This window comes from Mizuhopecten yessoensis, unplaced genomic scaffold, assembly GCF_002113885.1.
Source record: "Mizuhopecten yessoensis strain PY_sf001 unplaced genomic scaffold, ASM211388v2 scaffold11129, whole genome shotgun sequence".
NCBI classification, from domain to species: Eukaryota; Metazoa; Mollusca; class Bivalvia; order Pectinida; family Pectinidae; genus Mizuhopecten; species Mizuhopecten yessoensis.
Window position 1 is genome coordinate 1,214,548 of NW_018408894.1, and position 20,415 is coordinate 1,234,962.

Genomic DNA, 20,415 nt, shown 5'->3' on the forward strand with positions numbered 1-20,415 from the left:
ACAAAAACGTACCTCCTCAAAAAAGAAAAATTAAAAGCACACAAGGAAAAGATTGGTGGGATTAAGAACAGTGAATGGTTCTCGCAGAAATATGATCGGATACAGTAAAACATGGTTACCGCTGGTTATAAACCAGCTAGCTAGCTAGATCTAGCTCTGGCTACCAACGGTTACAGAAAAACAAGGTTACTACAGACACACTTGTTATGAATTCTTGCTTAATGAAAGAGAGGTTATTTTCGATTTGCAAGAAATTGTTTTATGAACATCTATATTCTTAAGTCCCCTGTGGTTCCTCAAAACACGTTTTACTATTCATTTTGTTTTGGTGTAAAAATAACTGACCTTGTGTGCTTATTTTCGCAACTGTTAGTAAAAACGGTGATTTGTACCATCATAAAGATTGACAATAAAACTGTTGGATACTTTGTGCTTACTTGCTGGTAACCACACTGTTGGAAGACATGATCTTGAAACTGTGCAGTAAAATGACACTATTCTGATAATCTGAAGTTAAATTTTAACTTGTGACAATTATGACAAATACATCCATTGATAGGCAAGCAACGCTCCTAACTTCTATAATTGTATCCATAAATGGCACATGCAACACACACAAAATTGGTCAAAAGTGGATATTTGTAAAGAACAGAAAGTGGTGTTTTTGGTGTAATGATAAGTGTCTCGTGATTCTTGTCCCTTGGATATTTACCTGTTAATGTTTAACTGTTGAATAGTATAACTGTGACATATTTTTCCATGATCTTTTATCCTATGAATAAATTAATAAAGTTATGAATTGATATGTGTTGAATTTTTATATGTTTATGTTGCTGTTGATAGTGATGGAAACAATATTTTGTCTGGTGATCAATAGAACCTTGCCCTACCTCGAGTGTGTGACAGAGAAAATTCCAACCTCGGGGTTAGGCAAACAAATAATCACCCTGAAAGTTGGAGACTTCTCTGCTACACCCTCAAGGCAGGGTAGGATTTCTTTTCTCTCTTCATTCCAATACTATGTTTAAAACACTAACTTTCATCATTTGTAATATCTGTTTGTTATCCTGATTTACACATGACCTCTCCTGTCAAGAGTTGATTACGATATCATATCTGATAGTGCCTGTGATGTCATAGTTTTGCTTCTTTCTGTTTGCAATCTGTCATACCCTAGGAGGTGACACATCTTGAACAGGTAAAAGGGAGACAATTCAGTCAAAGATGGGAGAAAAGCTGATCTCTTGTTTAACATTTTACATGGTGTGGCCCTAAATGCCAATATATATTTTACTTCTCTCTTTGTATGGACTTCACCCCATTTCGAAAGTGAAATAGGGTACATTGTGTATCTATGACCTTCCAGCAATGAAAATTGCACTCATGCATGCAGAAATTACTACCAAATGCTTGCACATGAATATCATATTCTTCCAATTTATACACCTAAACCATTTTGATAGGTCAGAATTTCTCACCTAGCAATGGCAGATGTCATGAAAACAGCATGTTCTGTCAACAATAGTAGATCATGGAAGGAAACTCATATGATTAGCTCCAAAAGTTGTGCAATGAACACTGGTATTTGAGATGGAAGAAAAATCATCATTCCTCAATTTGGTAATCTCAACATCCCAAAAAAATATTTTTCACATATTTGTACAGGATGTATTTGTGAAATAATGAACCAAGCTGATTGCATGATGAAAGTAAATAATATTTTGCATAAATACAGTTTATAATCTCAACTTATTAACAAATAACTTTATAAACATAAAAATGTTAAAACATGTTTAATTTTCAATATCTACAAACACGTAACAACAAACAACAAAATGTATCATTAACAATAAAACAATATAGTACTTTTAGTGAAGCCCCCCTGATTTCCCAATTGCTTGGTGTAAGACATGTACTGTACTAGGAGTCTGAAAATATCCGATATCTTATGCTCTTAAATCATTACAGTCATTCTTAAAAGATTCATAGTATCAATAAAAATCACATGAAGCCTTATAAATTGCTACCTGCCAGAATATTTACTGAATACTTGAAAGGGACATATCTGGGCAAGTCTTACCGAATTGATTGAAGAAAATATCCATAACATAATTTAACAGATTTCTGCCCGAATCCAACTACAAGCTGATTATAGATTTCACATCTGAAGGTTAATGTATGACATCACTTTTTGATGGCCATTTTCTTGTTTTTAACCAGTTTATTTGTTTTTGCAGCAATAGCAGGTTGGTCAAGACACGGCCTTTTGTTTGCAGGCTCTTGATTTTCCTGGTCCTCCTCTGAACTGGAATGCTGTAATAACAAACATCATAATCATTCAGTATTGTTTATTTCCTTTAAAACAATAAAGATATTTTTTTTAAATTTTATTTATATGTCCATACAACTTGAATTGTTCAGTAAAACCTCGCTTCACATTTTAATTTTGTGTACAATATATAGCAGTGTGCTTTCCACACCTTTGTTACCAGAGACACGTGTAACTGAAATGGAAATGGCTAGAGCGCCATCCAAAATGTTGTGGAGACACTGTGCTGTGTCATGACAATCAAGTTGCTTATCATAACCAGTTGGAATTCACACTTTTATGTTATTTTCTTGCTGCAGTGCCCTAGAGTTAAAGTAGGCAAACATGAATCACATGATATTGATGGATTTGCTGTACCAATATGAGAGTCTAGAAGGGATGTATTAAACTTGCGAGTGCACCCATCTAGTAACTGACAAAGCTCACCATTGCTCAAGAACTAAGAAAGTTCCCATGTTGTATATTGTATTGTTAGAAAAGCTAGCTTGCCAGAAGGGCAGTATTTTCCCTTCATATATCTTGGTCCGCCGTGTTTACCAATATGAGATAGTCTAGAGGAGTGAAATTATGCCACAAATTCCTGTCCCCATGTTGTCAATAAGAGTGCTAGTATAATTTGATATACATGCCTTGCTGCCATTATCACTGACAACCGTGTCATCTTCAGCATTTCCATTACTGTCTTCCCCCTCGCTGTCTGAGCCTGATACCTCAGCCATAACTTCCTGTACAGCAGCTGTGTTAATACGGAAGTCCCGAGAAGTACTGATTTTAATGTGCTCCATCAGATTAATCTGTAAATATTAAAATGTATATGTCTTAGGCAAAACTATATTGGTTTAAAATGAATATCTCTCATGGTTTTATTCATTTATTTGTTATACCTCTAAATTGGTAGTAGATCCAAGAGAAAGATATACAGAAACAAGGCTTAAAGAAATTGAGAAAAATCTGTCACTATGCAGACATAACACTGCAAGGGAGGAAAGTTTGTGGAAAAAATATTCAAATATTTCAAAAATACAAAAGGTCAATTCTGTTGCCCTTTTCAGATATAAATATAATACTGTATAAATAATGAAAAACAATTATTTTATGAGTGTCCCAAAAAATGCAATTTTTGTGTTCCGACATACAGTATATTCTGCGGATTCAATTTTGATAGAATTCAATAAGAATACCAAACTATTCAACAGTATCCATTATAACAGGATCACTCTGTGTTCCCAACTCTATACATTACCTTAGATTTTTTGGAAAGTTGAATAAGAAACTTTTCAAATGTTTCAATTGCAAATATCAAGTTAGGTATCGTTCTCGACTGCTTCATCACTTTTGCCTGTAAAAGAACAAAACAACATGATTTACATCCATGAGATCATGAATTTCAGAAATAAATCTATAAACATCATATTTGACATGTTTGATAGTGGAGTAACACTACACTTGTTGTACATACCCTGCCTGCCTGGGCAGCAGCTGATGCCTTCTTCTTGTCCTTTTTACCATGTTTCTCCACAGTGTGCTGGATATGTTCACTTTCTGATGTCTGTAAGAAGAAAATCTAATCACTCTCCTATATCTACGACAAATACATTATAATCATTCAACAACATGTACAAAACACACATTATAATCACTATGTCTACGACAAATACATTATAATCATTCAATAACATGTACAAAACACACATTATAATCACTCTTTCATGTCTACAAGAGAAGTAATCACTGACCTGTATATAGGTGATCATGGCGTAGCAATGCTGTGTAAGGTGTGTTCCTGTTAGTTTGATCAGTTTCTCAAAACGAGCAGTCACATGGTGGGCTTTCTGAGCATACATGGCAAGGTACTGCAATGTCAATTAGATATAAATAAACAACACACTTACTGGACGATCTGCAACCATTTATTCTACACTTGGCATTCATAGTAAATAGAAACAAATTCAGCATTTAGTTCAAACTGAATTTATGTATCCTGCATTCTTGTTCAATAGCTATTCAATAGCTTGTTAAATAGCTATAGTCATTGTCCAGGAAAAGTCAGTGGTATCAGATGTTTTGTCACAGTAATGACCTGAACAACCATGACATCAATACCAATGCATACAGCATTTAATTGATCAGTTTTGATAAACTTTATTTACCTTCTTGTTAGAACTTTAACGTTCATGGACCAGAATATTTACTGTACTGGAAAAATCAAAGGTATACCCAAGGTGACTTACATATTTGACAAGAAGTGTTAGGGTGCCGAACAGACGTGTCGCCTGTTTGATCATGGCCTCGACACAGACTCCGACGGGAACAGCTGACTGAATGAGCTCATGGAAGGCCGTTACCAAGATACCCACGCGACTACATATTGATTTCTCGTGACCTTCACGTTGGGTGAGATCGTCTGCGTCTGAAACACATAAAACATCAACAAATAGAAACAGATTAAAGGGAGGTATTACACTGTCAGCACTGCCAAGTAATACAGGCCTCTATCTCCTCTTTGCATAATTTTAAAGCAGTTAGGCAATTAAGGAAAGAAGATTATGACTACCCTACTGTCTTGACGGAAAAGTCAAATGATCCTTTATATAAGTACACAATTTTATCATTTATATAAGTACACAATTTTATCATTTATATAAGTACACAATTTTATCATTTATATAAGTACACAATTTTATCATTTGTTGAAGTACACAATTTTATCATTTGTAGAAGTACACAATTTTATCAAAGTAATTTTCATGATCTGTTCAGAACCTAAATCCTAAAGAAGAATCTGAAGGAATTGAGCAAATCAATATAGTCTCCAAGTGGGTCATTGCATCTATTTTAATCATAATTTTAAAAAGATTACTTATTCGAATGAATACTACCATCATTTGGTGTTTCGGAGAGGATGTTGGCCTTTATCCGTGCGATAGCCCACTCTGTGTCGTCCAGTTCCCTTTCCACCTGTTGTAGGACTAAGAGAAGAATGGTTGGAGCGGCTGTACGGGCAGTGACGGAAGCATGATGGGTTCGATCCTCCACCTCAACATCCTAAAACATACAAACAGTGATGTTAGCGATATAACAATTTCAGCTTAGCTTGCAGTCTTACCTTTTATCTCAGGAACCTGAAATATTTATTTTGAAAATGACTTTTGATCATCAACTTACCTGGTCAATGTCACCGAGCTGGGTGTGGATATCTTGTGATATGTCTCGTAGGTAAGGGGGACAACTCTTTCTCTGCTGGGTCATCTCCAGCAACATTCCAAAGAGCAGTTTACAGGTGGACAAATCATCTGTGCAATAAGGACAGTGAACATAAATGAACCATTTAAAAAAGATCTTCACCCAATGTAGATAAACAATATCTACTAAAAGTCTGAAAATCTTCATCTGATGTAAAGGAACAAGAGATCCCAGAGGGATCTTGTCGCCCACCATTGCACCATCTTCATTAGTTCTTTGTCAGTTCGATCTTTTCTCTTCTTTTCTCTTATCTGTTTGATCATCTTAATCAATCTTTTTATCAACCTCAAAAGTTAACATACACAACTTAGGACCAAGGGGAACATACATATCTAATTTTGAGAAAATTTCCTCCAGTAAATTCCTGAGAAATCGCGATAACAATCTTAAACTGTAACAAGATGGCCGACCAATATGATTTTATATGCATAACTAAGAACAAGAAGAACCCTTATGTGAAATTTGAGAAAGATCCCTCAAATACTTTTTGAGCAATAGGGCTAAAAAACGTTTACTCCCAAATCCAATATGACCACCTGCCAGCTATCTTGGTTTTCCAATCATCCCCAAAATTCGAAATGCAGAACTAGGAACTATTGGGAACCTTCATGTGAAATGTGAGAAAGCCCCTCCTGAACATTCTGAGAAATGACGCTAACAAACTTTCATTCCCAAATTCAAGATGGCTATCTATTGGCCATCTTGGTTTTCCCTTCTGTCCCAAAATTGAATATGCGTAACTGGGGACCATGGGGAACTTTCATGTAAAATTTGAGAAAGACCACTCCAGAACTTTCTGAAAAACAGTGCTTACAAACAAACTCTCAAATTCAAGATAGCTACCTGTCGGCCATTTTGGTTTTGTGATCAGTACCAAAACACAATATGCATAACAAGGGATTATAGGGAACCTTCATATGAAATTTGAGAAAGATCCTTCCAATAAATTCTGGGAAATGGCTACCACTAACAAATTTTAACTCTCAAATTCAAGATGGCTGGCTGTCAGCCATCTTGGTTTTGTGATCAGTCCCAAAAAACGATATTAATAACAAGGAATCATGAGTAACCTTCATGTGAAATTTGAGAAATATCCCTCAAATACTTTATGAGAAAAAGCGCTAGCAAACTTTCATTCCCAAATTCAAGATGGCTTGCTGGCTGTAGGCCATCTTGGTTTTACAATCAGTCCCAAAATATGATATGCATAACTAAAGACGATGGGAAACCTGTTTGTGAAATTTGAGAAATATCCCTCAAATACTTTATGAGAAAAAGCGCTAGCAAACTTTCATTCCCAAATTCAAGATGGCTTGCTGGCTGTAGGCCATCTTGGTTTTACAATCAGTCCCAAAATATGATATGCATAACTTAAGACGATGGGAAACCTGTTTGTAAAATTTGAGAAATATCCCTCAAACACTTTTTGTGAAATAGCGCTAACAAACTTTCATTTTCAAATTCAAGATGGCTGGTTGTCGGCCATTTTGGTTTTGTGATCAGTCCCAAAAAAAGATATGCATAACGAAGGACAATGAAAAACCTGTTTGTGAAATTTGAGAAATATCCCTCAAATACTTTATGCAAAATAGCGCTAATAAATTTTAATTTGAGAAATATCCCTCAAATACTTAATGAGAAATAGCGCTAGCAAACTTTCATTCTCAAATTCAAGATGGCTGTCTGGCTGGCTATAGGCCATCTTGGTTTTGCGATCAGTCCCAAAATATGATATGCATAACTAGGGATCATGGGGAACCATTATTTAGGATTTGAGAAAGATCCCTCCAGTACATTCTGAAAAATAGCCTAACAAACTTTAACTTTTAAATTAAAGATGGCTGCCTGTCGGCCATTTTGGTTTTTTGATCAGTCCTAAAAAGTGATATGCATAACTACGGATCATGGGGAACCTTCAGGTGAAATTTGAGAAAGATCCCTCCAGTACTTTCTGAGAAATAGCACTAACAAGAATTGTTTAAGGACAGACAGAATGACCGAATGACCGACAGACGAAAGATGATTTGAATAGACCACCTCTGATGATGGTGGGCTAAAAATACTGAAATTTTTGAAATCGATACCAAAAGAATTTCTGTGAAAATTAAAATTCTCAATCAACAGATTGCTCACTTGATCAACAAATACAATTGTAGTGTTTTATTTTGAGATTTTATTACTTTCACAAACTATGCATGATCAAAAATTGGTTAAATCAACTGCATTAAACAATATCAAAGTGCCGAGAGTACTCATGGATGCTGTGTATGAAGGATTCAAATAATGGAATAAAGGAGGTGGTATATCAGTACAGAATGGCAGTAAATAATAAAGAACATGTTGTTGAGTAAGGGTCATAATAGCCCATCACTTAATCATAATTTTCAATAAAAATATATATAACAAGCAGAGTATTGCTAAAACAATTGAAACTTGTCTGATATTATGGTCCTTAATTAGTGTTTCAAATCGATGGAAATCCTTCAAGGAATGAAGCTGCTACAGCGCAGACAATGATCTTATTAAAAATAGTAACAGTGTGACCTTGACCAGACAACCCTGCAAACCAAAATTGTCCCGTTAAGATTAAAGGGGCATCACGCTGAAGTAACTTTTTTTTTTTTCTTTTTTCCAAATACTACTTAAACATATCAAGTGAGACTCCTTATGGAAAATGCCGATCGGATTTGGCTGAAATAGATTCATAAAAATGATTAAATCTAAGATAATCATCGGTATTTCTACCTGTCTGACCAACGTTTTGTTCAGGGATTTCCCTCTACTAGCGCATGCGCATAGCACACCATTTCTTTGTAAACAAGATGACTGGCCGTGTGAAGTAAGCCAAAGAAAAGTGTTGTACCGTGTCAGCTACGAAGCGAATAGTTGCCAAATGGTCAAAAGATAGCGCAAGGGGTACGTTACGGAATCATTATTGCCAGTGGGAAGTATTCAAAGCAGAAAATAACTGCCCTAGCAGTCAGTACGGTGCATGTTTTCTTCCGGATAGCGGCCGGTTAAGCTGAAATAAAATCGACAGAAATGCTAGCGCTGTTTATGTTATGAATAAATATCTAAAACTATTAACCTCGCTAGTATCATTGTGTGAGTTTGAACACAGATGAACTTAGTTTAATATGTTAATGGGCATGTATCGGAGAGAGTTTACTTTGTGTTTTTTATAATTATACAGTGGTTTATGCAAACGAAAGGGATAAGTGACTGGTTAGTTTGATTTTGCCATGAGGCCCCCCAAGGGATAACTGCTGTGATGGCCACGGCGTATTCTGTTCTCTGATCCTCTGTCGGTGCTCGGGGTCAAATGAGATACGTGCGCTATTAGATTTACATAATTTATAATATTACCGGGATCAGTAAAATGGTATGATTTAATTATATTGCTGAATTAAACGATTGTTTTTTGTTTTGACATGCAAGTTTTAAATTAGTACTAATATAATACCCGGCCTGCCCTGGCGCGACGACGCAATATATAAAAAAAAAATCGCTCTTCGTCAGAAAGCTACGTTATCGCAGCTAGATTAAAAATGTCAAAATGACGGACCAGGATGAATAACTGAGGAAGGAGAACCTACTTCTAGTAAATAGGATCGCATAACACTTTTTTTTTAAATCGTAATTTTTCAACAGTTCATGTTTTCATATGATGTTGACTTAGAATGTATGATCATGTAACAACCTTTTCTCTATAAAGAATAAATTTTCGACTTCAGATAGAATCGGAATACGTATTGAAAACAGGGGAAAAAATATTTGATTACGTTATAAAAATGGCGCGTGCTGCCGATAACTACGGCTTCTGTTTCGGACCAAAGGAACTGATTAAAGAAAAGTTGTCTCAGCATAAAAAGGTCCATTTAAAAGTATGCTTTAATCTCTGTAAAGTATTGAAAAAATATAATTATCAAGTATCTCAACACGTTCCTTATTGACACATATTCTACATGTACACGTAGTGGTTTTGCCATACAGTTTATTGTGTGTGATGGTTAATATGACTTCCTAAATGTTAGCGTTTGGAGACAGTGAAAGTGGGAAAGAGAGTATACATAGATTTATATTCATGGTCTAGAAAAAAAATGGCCAAAGACATTGAGTTGTTTAATGTAATAAATAAATTCACAAACGTTTCCTTTTTATATTCGCGTGTAGTTTGTCATTGCATATATGCACTTTATGTAAACATTTGAAAAGGGATATTCGTCTCGTGAATATTCCTTTTTACAGAAAGGTTTGTCCCATTGTTGAGGGAGTGTTTAGCCCCGTACCACCTGTACCGGTCACGGGAGAAGGCTGTGATAAATTGTAAAAACTTGTGCCCCATCCTTTGTTTAATTTTATTGGCAACAAATTTATGTTAAAAGCTAAATAAATTTAAATTCTTAATATTGGCAAGTGTGCAATTAACTTCTGATGATGAATAATTACTGTTCAATAAGTTTGAATACGGAATTAGAAATCATATAACTTGGTTTCATAGTGCGGTAAGAAGTTGCAGTTGCCTGACGGCCCCTCTCTGAGGGCCCCTTTGTAAACCGTTTCATCTCGCTCGCACCACTTGTGTTTGCTGCCTAATCAGGTGACGTTATCGGCGCTATTTTTAGCCGGGCTTTCCCGAACAATTCAAGTGGTCAAACTGGACATTTGGAACGGACTATGAATATGGGGATAGCGAGGTAACATAAGTGGAAGTGCATACAATACATACATTCATTAAAAAAAAAACGCCTTTTCACGTGATGTCCCTTTAAGGGAAAGTTTACGATTAAATAAAAATATAAATAAATAAATGTTATATAGATAATATAAATAAATAATTATGATATTATTATTACAATTTGTTATTATCATGATTAGTTATACAAAAAATTAAAAAACGAGATTGTATTATTTCCAGTGCGTGTAATCACGGACTTATGCAAGTCCCTTGTGTATCTCTCCTTCTCTCGATATTGTAACGAAGGTAAAAGACCTATATAATTATTCTCTGGTTAATGTGAATAATATGTATATACGGTTTTAATTTTTGATGTTCAATATGCTATATTCACGAAGCACTTGTATTATACTACTCGGGCCATTATCTAGAGACTGTATTGGGAAGCTATCTACAAACTCGTTAGGCACAGCACCTAACGATTTTGTAGATAGCTTCCCAATACAGTCTTTAGATAATGGCCTGAGTAGTATAATACAAGTGCTTCGTGAATATAGCATATGTCGCATTTGGAAGCTATCTATAAACTCGTTAGGCACAGCTGCTGACGGCTACTTTAGTATAAGTAAACATTCTCTTTCACTTGGAGACTTTCTATTGAGACACGAAGCCTACTTTATCTAGGACAGTTATCAATCAGTCATGCAACAAGTCGTGAGCATGAAACTACGCAATGATGGACAAGGGGAGAAAACTCTTACACACACACTTTAGAGTATTGGAATACGAGGCGTAGTAATTTGAACCAAATATAGTTTGGAACTTTCACTGATTAAAAACGCCACTGTTAAAGATCTTTACATATTTTCTTTGATTTTTTTGTCTTATACAGATTTATTTCACCATATCATAGCATTGATCATATCATGAAATAATGAACACATTATCTAGAGATCTTTCGTGAAAGGAGATAAAGCGGTGTTTTTTTTTTGTGAAGAAATTATTCGGTCCAAAAAGCGAAATAATCTGAGACTGATATAGTTCATGATGCTCACCGAAAAAAAATCGCCTTTTCGTAAAATTTTAACATTATTTCTTGGATTTATTGATCGTTTTCGTATGTATTTCATCATTTTATAGCATTAATTATAGCATGAAATAATCAACACAGCATTTAAAGATCTTCCGCGGAAGAAGTAAGTTTGTTGTTTGGTTTTGCCCAGGCTTAGCGAGGACCGCTATGAATGCTGTACACAGCATCCAACAACACAGCACATATATATAGATTTTGATAACTGATTCAGATTTTTAAGTATGAAAACAAGAAAATTTTATAGGGTTATTGCCCATCCCCTCTTGGTAAATAAAAACAGATATCAAATCTGACCTTGACCTACCTATAGCTTTTTCCGTACAGATTTTGTGGATCCAATCCAACACCTTCTCAAACTGTCCATTGGTGGAAGTCAGCTCACGGCATAGCAACTGTATAATGGTCAGTAGATGGGCCACTTCCTTCCAGTTGTGGTCATCTTCTTCCACTGACAGAAGGTTCATCACAAGCCTCTGTTATCATGTCAAAGTAAATTATAGTGGTTTGTATGGGGCATCATTATTTATCATTCACATCAAAAAGAACCTTTTAAACCTAAGACATTGGAACACTAGCTATTCTAGTCATAAATGTCAACATCACTTATCTGAACTTTCCACAACTATTGACAATATTTATGACATACTGGAAACTTGTTGACAGACAAAGCGACAGTATTTTTGCCTTCCTTGGAAAATGTATTCCTAACCTACCTTAAGTGTTTGACACAGACAGAGTTTTTTTTAAGATGCTGAGAGTGTTCCTGACTTACCTGGAACTTTTCTATGTTGCTGCCAGTGTTCCTGACTTACCTGGAACTTTTTATTGTTGTTGAGTGTTCCTGACTTACCTGGAACTTTGTAATGTTGTTGACAGTGTTCCTGACTTACCTGGAACTTTGTATTGTTGTTGAGTGTTCCTGACTTACATGGAACTTTGTAATGAGAACTTTGTAATGTTGCTGACAGTGTTCCTGACTTACCTGGAACTTTTTATTATTGCTGACAGTGTTCCTGACTTACCTGGAACTTTTTATTGTTGTTGAGTGTTCCTGACTTACCTGGAACATTTTATTATTGCTGACAGTGTTCCTGACTTACTTGGAACTTTGTATTGCTGCTGACAGTGTTCCTGACTTACTTGGATCTTTGTATTGTTGCTGACAGTGTTCCTGAATTACCTGGAACTTTTTATTGTTGCCGCCAGTGTTCCTGACTTACCTGGATCTTTTTATTGTTGCTGACAGTGTTCCTGACTTACCTGGACCTTTTTATTGTTGCTGCCAGTGTCCCTGACTTACCTGGAACTTTTTATTGCTGCTGCCAGGGTTCCTGACTTGCCTGGAACTTTTTATTGTTGCTGACAGTGTTCCTGACGTGCCTGGAACTTTTTAATGTTTCTGCCAGTGTTCCTGACTTACCTGGCACTTTTTATTATTGCTGATAGAGTTCCGGACTTACCTGGAACTTTTTATTGTTTCTGACAGTGTTCCTGACTTACCTGAACTTTTTAATGTTGCTGTAAATAACCTCCTGGTGGTTGTCTGGGTCCTGTGCTCCTACTGTACAGATGAAAACAAATGTCAGTTTTATATATCTTGGAACTTTGTATTGTTGCTGCCAGTGTTCCTAACTTACCTGGAGCTTTTTATTGTTGTTGAGTGTTCCTGACTTGCCTGGAACTTTTTAATAATGCTGACAGTGTTCCTGACTTACTTGGATCTTTGTATTGTTGCTGACAGTGTTCCTCACTTACCTGGATCTTTGTATTGTTGCTGACAGTGTTCCTGACTTCCCTGGAACTTTTTAATAATGCTGACAGTGTTCCTGACTTACTTGGATCTTTGTATTGTTGCTGACAGTGTTCCTCACTTACTTGGAACTTTGTATTGTTGCTGCCAGTGTTCCTAACTTCCCTGGAACTTTTTATTGTTTCTGACAGTGTTCCTGACTTACCTGGAATTTTTTATTGTTGTTGAGTGTTCCTGCCTTACCTGGAACTTTTTATTGTTTCTGACAGTGTTCCTGACTTACCTGAACTTTTTAATGTTGCTGTAAATAACCTCCTGGTGGTTGTCTGGGTCCTGTGCTCCTACTGTACAGATGAAAACAAATGTCAGTTTTATATATCAAACACTCTCAATGTTGACTAAGATAGCAGAGAACAAGAGGCCCAGATGGCCTGTGTCGCTCACCTGAATATTTAAGCAGTCATAGCAAAATATTCTCATTTAATAATATACTGTACTACAAATATTTCACTCATATTATTGCTGACAGTGTTCCTGACTTACTTGGAACTTTGTATTGTTACTGACAGTGTTCCTCACTTACCTGGAACTTTGTATTGTTGTTGAGTGTTCCTGACTTACATGGAACTTTGTAATGAGAACTTTGTAATGTTGCTGACAGAGTTCCTGACTTACCTGGAACTTTTCTATGTTGCTGCCAGTGTTCCTGACTAACCTGGATCTTTTTATTATTGCTGACAGTGTTCCTGACTTACCAGGAACTTTTTATTGTTGCTGCCAATGTTCCTGACTTACCTGGAACTTTTTAATAATGCTGACAGTGTTCCTGACTTACCTGGAACTTTTCTATGTTGCTGCCAGTGTTCCTGACTAACCTGGATCTTTTTACTATTGCTGACAGTGTTCCTGACTTAGCTGGAATTTTTTATTGTTGTTGAGTGTTCCTGACTTACATGGAACTTTGTAATGAGAACTTTGTAATGTTGGTGACAGTGTTCCTGACTTACCTGGACCTTTTTATTGTTGCTGCCAGTGTCCCTGACTTACCTGGAACTTTTTATTGCTGCTGCCAGGGTTCCTGACTTGCCTGGAACTTTTTATTGTTGCTGATAGTGTTCCGGACTTACCTGGAACTTTTTATTGTTGCCGCCAGTGTTCCTGACTTACCTGGAATTTTTTATTGTTGTTGAGTGTTCCTGCCTTACCTGGAACTTTTTATTGTTTCTGCCCGTGTTCCTGACTTACCTGGAACTTTTCTATGTTGCTGCCAGTGTTCCTGACTTGCCTGGAACTTTTTATTGTTGCTGCCAATGTTCCTGACTTACCTGGAACTTTGTATTGTTTCTGCCAGTGTTCCTGGCTTACCGGGAACATTGTAATGTTGCTGCCAGTGTTCCTGACTTGCCTGGAACATTTTATTATTGCTGACAGTGTTCCTGACTTAGCTGGAATTTTTTATTGTTGTTGAGTGTTCCTGACTTAGCTGGAACTTTTTATTGTTGTTGAGGGTTCCTGACTTACCTGGAACTTTTTATTATTTCTGACAGTGTTCCTGACTTACCTGAAACTTTTTAATGTTGCTGTAAATAACCTCCTGGTGGTTGTCTGGGTCCTGTGCTCCTACTGTACAGATGAAAACAAATGTCAGATTTATATATAAAACACTCTCAATGTTGACTAATATAGCAGATAAGAAGAGGACCAGAGGGCCTGTGTCGCTCACCTGAATATTTAAGCAGTCATAGCAAAATATTCTCATTTAATAATATACTGTACTACAAATATTTCACTCATATTATTGCTGACAGTGTTCCTGACTTAGCTGGAACTTTTTATTGTTGCTGATAGTGTTCCGGACTTACCTGGAACTTTTTATTGTTGCTGGCAGTGTTCCTGACTTACCTGGAACTTTTAAGTGTTGCTTCCAGGGTTCCTGTCTTACCTGGAACTTTTTATTGTTTCTGCCCGTGTTCCTGACTTACCTGGAACTTTTAAGTGTTGCTTCCAGGGTTCCTGTCTTACCTGGAACTTTTTATTATTACTGACAGTGTTCCTGGCTTACCTGGAACTTTTTAATGTTTCTGCCAGTGTTCCTGACTTACCTGCAACTTTTTATTGTTGCTGCCAGTGTCCCTGACTTACCTGGAACTTTTTAATGTGTTCCTGACTTACCTGGAACTTTTAAGTGTTGCTTCCAGGGTTCCTGTCTTACCTGGAACTTTTTATTATTACTGACAGTGTTCCTTACTTACCTGGAACTTTTTATTGTTTCTGCCTGTGTTCCTGACTTACCTGGAACTTTTTAATGTTGCTGACAGTGTTCCTGACTTACCTGGAACTTTTTAATGTTGCTGTAAATCACCTCCTGGTGGTTGTCTGGGTCCTGTGCTCCTACTGTACAGATGAAAACAAATGTCAGTTTTATATATCAAACACTCTCAATGTTGACTAATATAGCAGATAACAAGAGGCCCAGAGGGCCTGTGTCGCTCACCTGAATATTTAAGCAGTCATAGCAAAATATTCTCATTTAATAATATACTGTACTACAAATATTTCACTCATGAACTTTGTCAACTCCATCAGTTGAAACTACCAGTCAAATATTATTATAGGATTCTATGCTTTTTGGTTCTTTTCAGAAGTTGTTTGAAGTGTTCGACATATATTTCCCTGTGACCTTGTAAGTAGGTCAAGTTGGCTCTATCTCAAGAAGCTACCTGCCAAATCTTATGAATCCATTCCTTTTGGTTCATCAAAACAAATCCTGTAAAATGTTGTTGACCTCTGTGACCTTTAAAGTAGGTTGAGGTCATTTTCCTTTGCAAACTTTGGTGAGCTTTATCCAAAGAAACCACCAGCAAAATATTATGATTAGATGCCTTTGGATTATTTAGAAGATGTTTGAAGTTTTTGAATATTTGGCCGCTGTGACCCTGAAAGTAGGTCAAGGTCATATTCATTTGCGAACTTTTTCATGCTCAATCTAATGAATTTAGCAGCCAAATATTAAGATTCATTACCTTTCAGTTCCTCCGATGTAGTTGCTTGAAGTGTCTGACATATTTGACCCCTATAACTTTGAAAAAAGTTCAAAGTAATTTTCATTCGAAAATTTTGCCAGGATCCACCCCAAGAAGCTACCAGCCAAATATTAAGATCCAATACTTTTAAGTTCTTTGGAAGAAGTTGTTTGACATGTTTGACTCCTGTGACCTTCAAAGCAAGTCAAAGTAGTTATCATTCTCAAACTTTGTATGGCTCTATCCCAGGAAGCAACCAGCCAAATATGAAGATTCTATCCCTTTCAGTTCTTCAGAAGAAGTCATTTGAAGAGTTTGACACATTTGACCCCTGTGACCTTGAAAGTAAGTCAAGGTCATTTTCATACTCAAACTTTGCGTGCTGTATTCCAAAAAGCAACCAGCCAAATATGAAAATTCTATCCCATTTAGTTCATCAGGAGAAATCGTTTAAGTGTTTGACATATTTGACTGCTGTGACCTTGAAAGAAGGTCAAGGTCATTTTCATTCTCAAACTTTGTCCGACTCTATACCAGGAAGCAACCAGCCAAATAAAAGATTCTATCCCTTTCAGTTCATCCTCAGAAGAAGTTTGAAGAGTTTGACACATTAAACCCCTGTGACCTTGAAAGTAAGTAAAGCTCATTTTCCTACTCAAACTTTGTCAGGCTCTACCCCATGAAGTCACCAGCCAAGTATGAAGATTTTGAACCTTTTAATTCTTTAGAAGAAGTAGTTTAAGCATTTGACATATTTGACCGCTGTGACCTTGAAAGTAGGTCAAAGTAATTATCATTCTAAAACTTGGATGGTCTCTATCCCAGGAAGCTACCAGCCAAATATGTGGATTCTGTCCCTTTCAGTTCTTCAGAAGAAGTAGTTTGAAGCATTTGACAAATTTGACTACTGAGACCTTTAAAGAAGGTCAAGGTCATTTTCATTCTCAAACTTTGTCAGGCTGTATCCCAGAAAGCCACCAGCCAAATATGAAGGTTCTATCCCTATCAGTTCTTAAGTAGAAGCCGTTTGAAGAGTTTGACACATTTGACCCCTGTGACCTTGAAAGTAGGTCAAGGTCATTTTCATTCTCAAACTTTATCGGGCTACTACCAATGAAGCTTTCAGCCAAATGTCATGACTTTTGTCCTGTCCGTTCTTCAGAAGAAGTTGTTTAAAGGAAAAGTTGACAGACGACAGACGCCACACCATAACATAAGCTCACTTGACCTTCGCACAGGTGAACTAAAAACAGATATCAGTTTTATATATCAAACACGCTCAATGTTGAACAAATGTCAGTTTTGTATATCAAACACACTCAATGTTGACTACTGTAGCAGATAAAAACTAGAAAATGTCTGTAAGACATAAATGCCCCCGCTGCCATGTGAAATTAGTTTCAGTGTTCTATAAAAAGTTTCAACCACTTTGATCTTGATACCCTGAAACATGCACACACACAAGGTACTACACTTAAAGTTGATTTTAATATTCATATGTTTTTTCTGTATGTTATTACCATCTCCATAACATATTGAATGAAGTTGCTAAGTGCTTAAATTGAATCAGAAGTTGATTTTCTATATATAGCAACAGTGACCTTGGCCTTGACCTTGGAACCCTGAAATACAACGATGTCCGAAGTATACTCATACTTGACCTTTGTATAAAATTTGACCAAAATCTGTCAAAGAATGAAGTTGTTAAGTGTTTACATTGAATCGGGACGGGACGGGACAGACATGGGTAACACTATATGCCCCCCCCCATTTTATGGCGGGGGCATAACAAATGTCAGTTTTATATAACAAGCACTATCAATGTTGACTACTTTACAGATAAAAACAAATGTCAGTTTTATATATCAAACACACTCAATGTTGAGCATATATAAGATGAAAACTGAGACTGAACCATGATTGTCAGACATGAAACCCCACCAACAACATGTCCTCATTCTTTCAACCATCAAGTTGGTTCAGTGGTCTGAATACTTGTGTAAAGTTAAATCTTTGTGTAAGTATTGGTGGTCTGAATACTTGTGTAAAGTTTAATCTTTGTGTAAGTATTGGTGGTCTGAATACTTGTGTAAAGTTAAAACTTTCTGTAAGAATTGGTGTTCTGAATACTTGTGTAAAGTTAAATCTTTCTATAAGTATTGGTGTTCTGAATACTTGTGTAAAGTTAAATCTTTCTGTAAGTATTGGTGATCTGAATACTTGTGTAAAGTTAAATCTTTGTATAAGTATTGGTGGTCGGAATACTTGTGTAAAGTTAAACCTTTGTATAAGTATTGGTGTGCTGAATACTTGTGTGTAAAGTTAAATCTTTCTATAAGTATTGGTATTCTGAATTCTTGTGTAAAGTTAAATCTTTCTGTAAGTATTTGTGGTCTGAATACTTGTGTAAAGTTAAATCTTTCTATAAGTATTGGTATTCTGAATACTTGTGTAAAGTTAAATCTTTGTATAAGTATTGGTGTTCTGAATACTTGTGTAAAGTTAAATCTTTGTATAAGTATTGGTGGTTTGAATACTTGTGTTAAGTTAAATCTTTGTATAAGTATTGGTGGTCTGAATACTTGTGTAAAGTTAAATCTTTCTGTAAGTATTTGTGGTCTGAATACTTGTGTAAAGTTAAATCTTTGCATAAGTATTGGTGGTCTGAATACTTGTGTAAAGTTAAATCTTACTGTAAGTATTGGTGGTCTGAATACTTGTGTGTAAAGTTAAATCTTTGTATAAGTATTGGTGGTCTGAATACTTGTGTAAAGTTAAATCTTACTGTAAGTATTGGTGGTCTGAATACTTGTGTAAAGTTAAATCTTGCTGTAAGTATTGGTGGTCTGAACACTTGTGTAAAGTTAAATCCTACTGTATGTATTGGCGGTCTGAATACTTGTGTAAAGTTAAATCTTTCTATAAGTATTGGTGTTCTGAATACTTGTGTAAAATTAAATCTATGTATAAGTATTGGTGGTCTGAATACTTGTGTAAAGTTAAATCTTTGTATAAGTATTGGTGATCTGAATACTTGTGTAAAGTTAAATCTTTGTATAAGTATTGGCGGTCTGAATACTTGTGTAAAATTAAATCTTCACCAGAAGATCAATGAAGCGAATAGAGTGATGACAAAATGTTTTACGTTAATGTTATCAGCGACCTTCAATCCACAATACAGAAATGCAAACTAATTGTTCAAGGTACTAGTGAACTGAATACTTTGAGTTTCATCACAATAAAATGGAAAGTGAAGGCGTGAAGTGATAACTAACACGATGATGTGGGGCAGATGGGTGGAAATGGATGATGATATGGCCTCCCACCTCCCGACACACATTTCATGGTAGGGGCATATCAGCTGTACTTACAGATATTACAGAGACAGATTGCAAGCTGATCCTTGTGTTGCTGGGTGAGTATGGTCATTATGCTGACCAGTCCCTCCAGACACTGACCACAGATGCCCTTGCTGCGGTTACGTTTCCCTTCCTCCTCTGGCTTCTGGTTCTCAGAGTAATGCTTCAGGAAAGCACTGCAACATTGTCAAGATATGGAATACAGATAACCCTGTTGGTATGAATACTGAATTCACAATGAATAGTTACCCAGAAGATCGTACAGTATGATATCATTTCTCAAAGTTTGTCCTGCTTATTTTGATTCTTGAAGTACTGATTCAGGAATGAAATACGAATGATGTCAAGGTGTGAACAAACTACCTGGTCTACCTAATTGTAACAGACAGGCACCAACTAGTTTATTAGTTGTTCTCTGACTTGTGAGTGTTCAACAGGACATCAACTTATTTGTGAATGTTTAGCTGGTGTTTGTTTCAATTGTGAATCTTTGATTGGTGATTTTTTTCTGGCACTGTTTCACTTTTGTTTGATGATGAGTCATTAATTGATTTGTTTTGTGTGGTAGGTCATTGTTTAAAAAGTCATTGTTTGATCTTTGAAGTTTCCTTGGTTCCCAATTTCAATATTTGAAAGGTCAGTGCATGGTTACATACCTGCCAAGACTACAGACAAGTTGGCGTATCTTGTTGCTGTCCCCCGCCTCCAGACCATCACATATTCCCTTGTCCTGTATTTGTTGGATTCTCTGCAGAGCTACACCCATCACATACTTCCTGAAGTCCATGTTGTCTCGCAAGGCCTGTACACTCTCTTGATGACTTGGTGCCGAGTCCCTGTAAACAGGCACATATCAATCTCTGGTCACTGACACAAACATGAGATAAGTGATGTACAATCTCTGGTCACTGACACAAACATGAGATAAGTGATGTACAAT

General features: G+C 36.2%; 1 protein-coding gene across 3 annotated transcripts in view; it reads right to left on the reverse strand.

The window, feature by feature from the left end:
• Positions 1-1,808: 1,808 nt before the first annotated feature.
• LOC110466301 (Fanconi anemia group I protein-like) overlaps positions 1,809-20,415 on the reverse strand; it is an 87,902-nt gene continuing 69,295 nt past the window's right edge. For all 3 annotated transcript variants that reach the window (XM_021522712.1, XM_021522711.1, XM_021522713.1), the window contains exons 22-33: positions 20,132-20,311; positions 19,488-19,651; positions 15,426-15,487; positions 11,648-11,816; positions 5,495-5,622; positions 5,209-5,374; positions 4,561-4,739; positions 4,066-4,182; positions 3,789-3,878; positions 3,573-3,668; positions 2,959-3,123; positions 1,809-2,313 (exon numbers count right to left, since the gene is read on the reverse strand). In XM_021522712.1, coding sequence (XP_021378387.1) covers positions 2,185-2,313; positions 2,959-3,123; positions 3,573-3,668; positions 3,789-3,878; positions 4,066-4,182; positions 4,561-4,739; positions 5,209-5,374; positions 5,495-5,622; positions 11,648-11,816; positions 15,426-15,487; positions 19,488-19,651; positions 20,132-20,311 — 1,645 coding nt within the window. In that variant the 3' untranslated portion in view covers positions 1,809-2,184. The remainder of the gene's footprint in view (positions 2,314-2,958; positions 3,124-3,572; positions 3,669-3,788; positions 3,879-4,065; positions 4,183-4,560; positions 4,740-5,208; positions 5,375-5,494; positions 5,623-11,647; positions 11,817-15,425; positions 15,488-19,487; positions 19,652-20,131; positions 20,312-20,415) is intronic.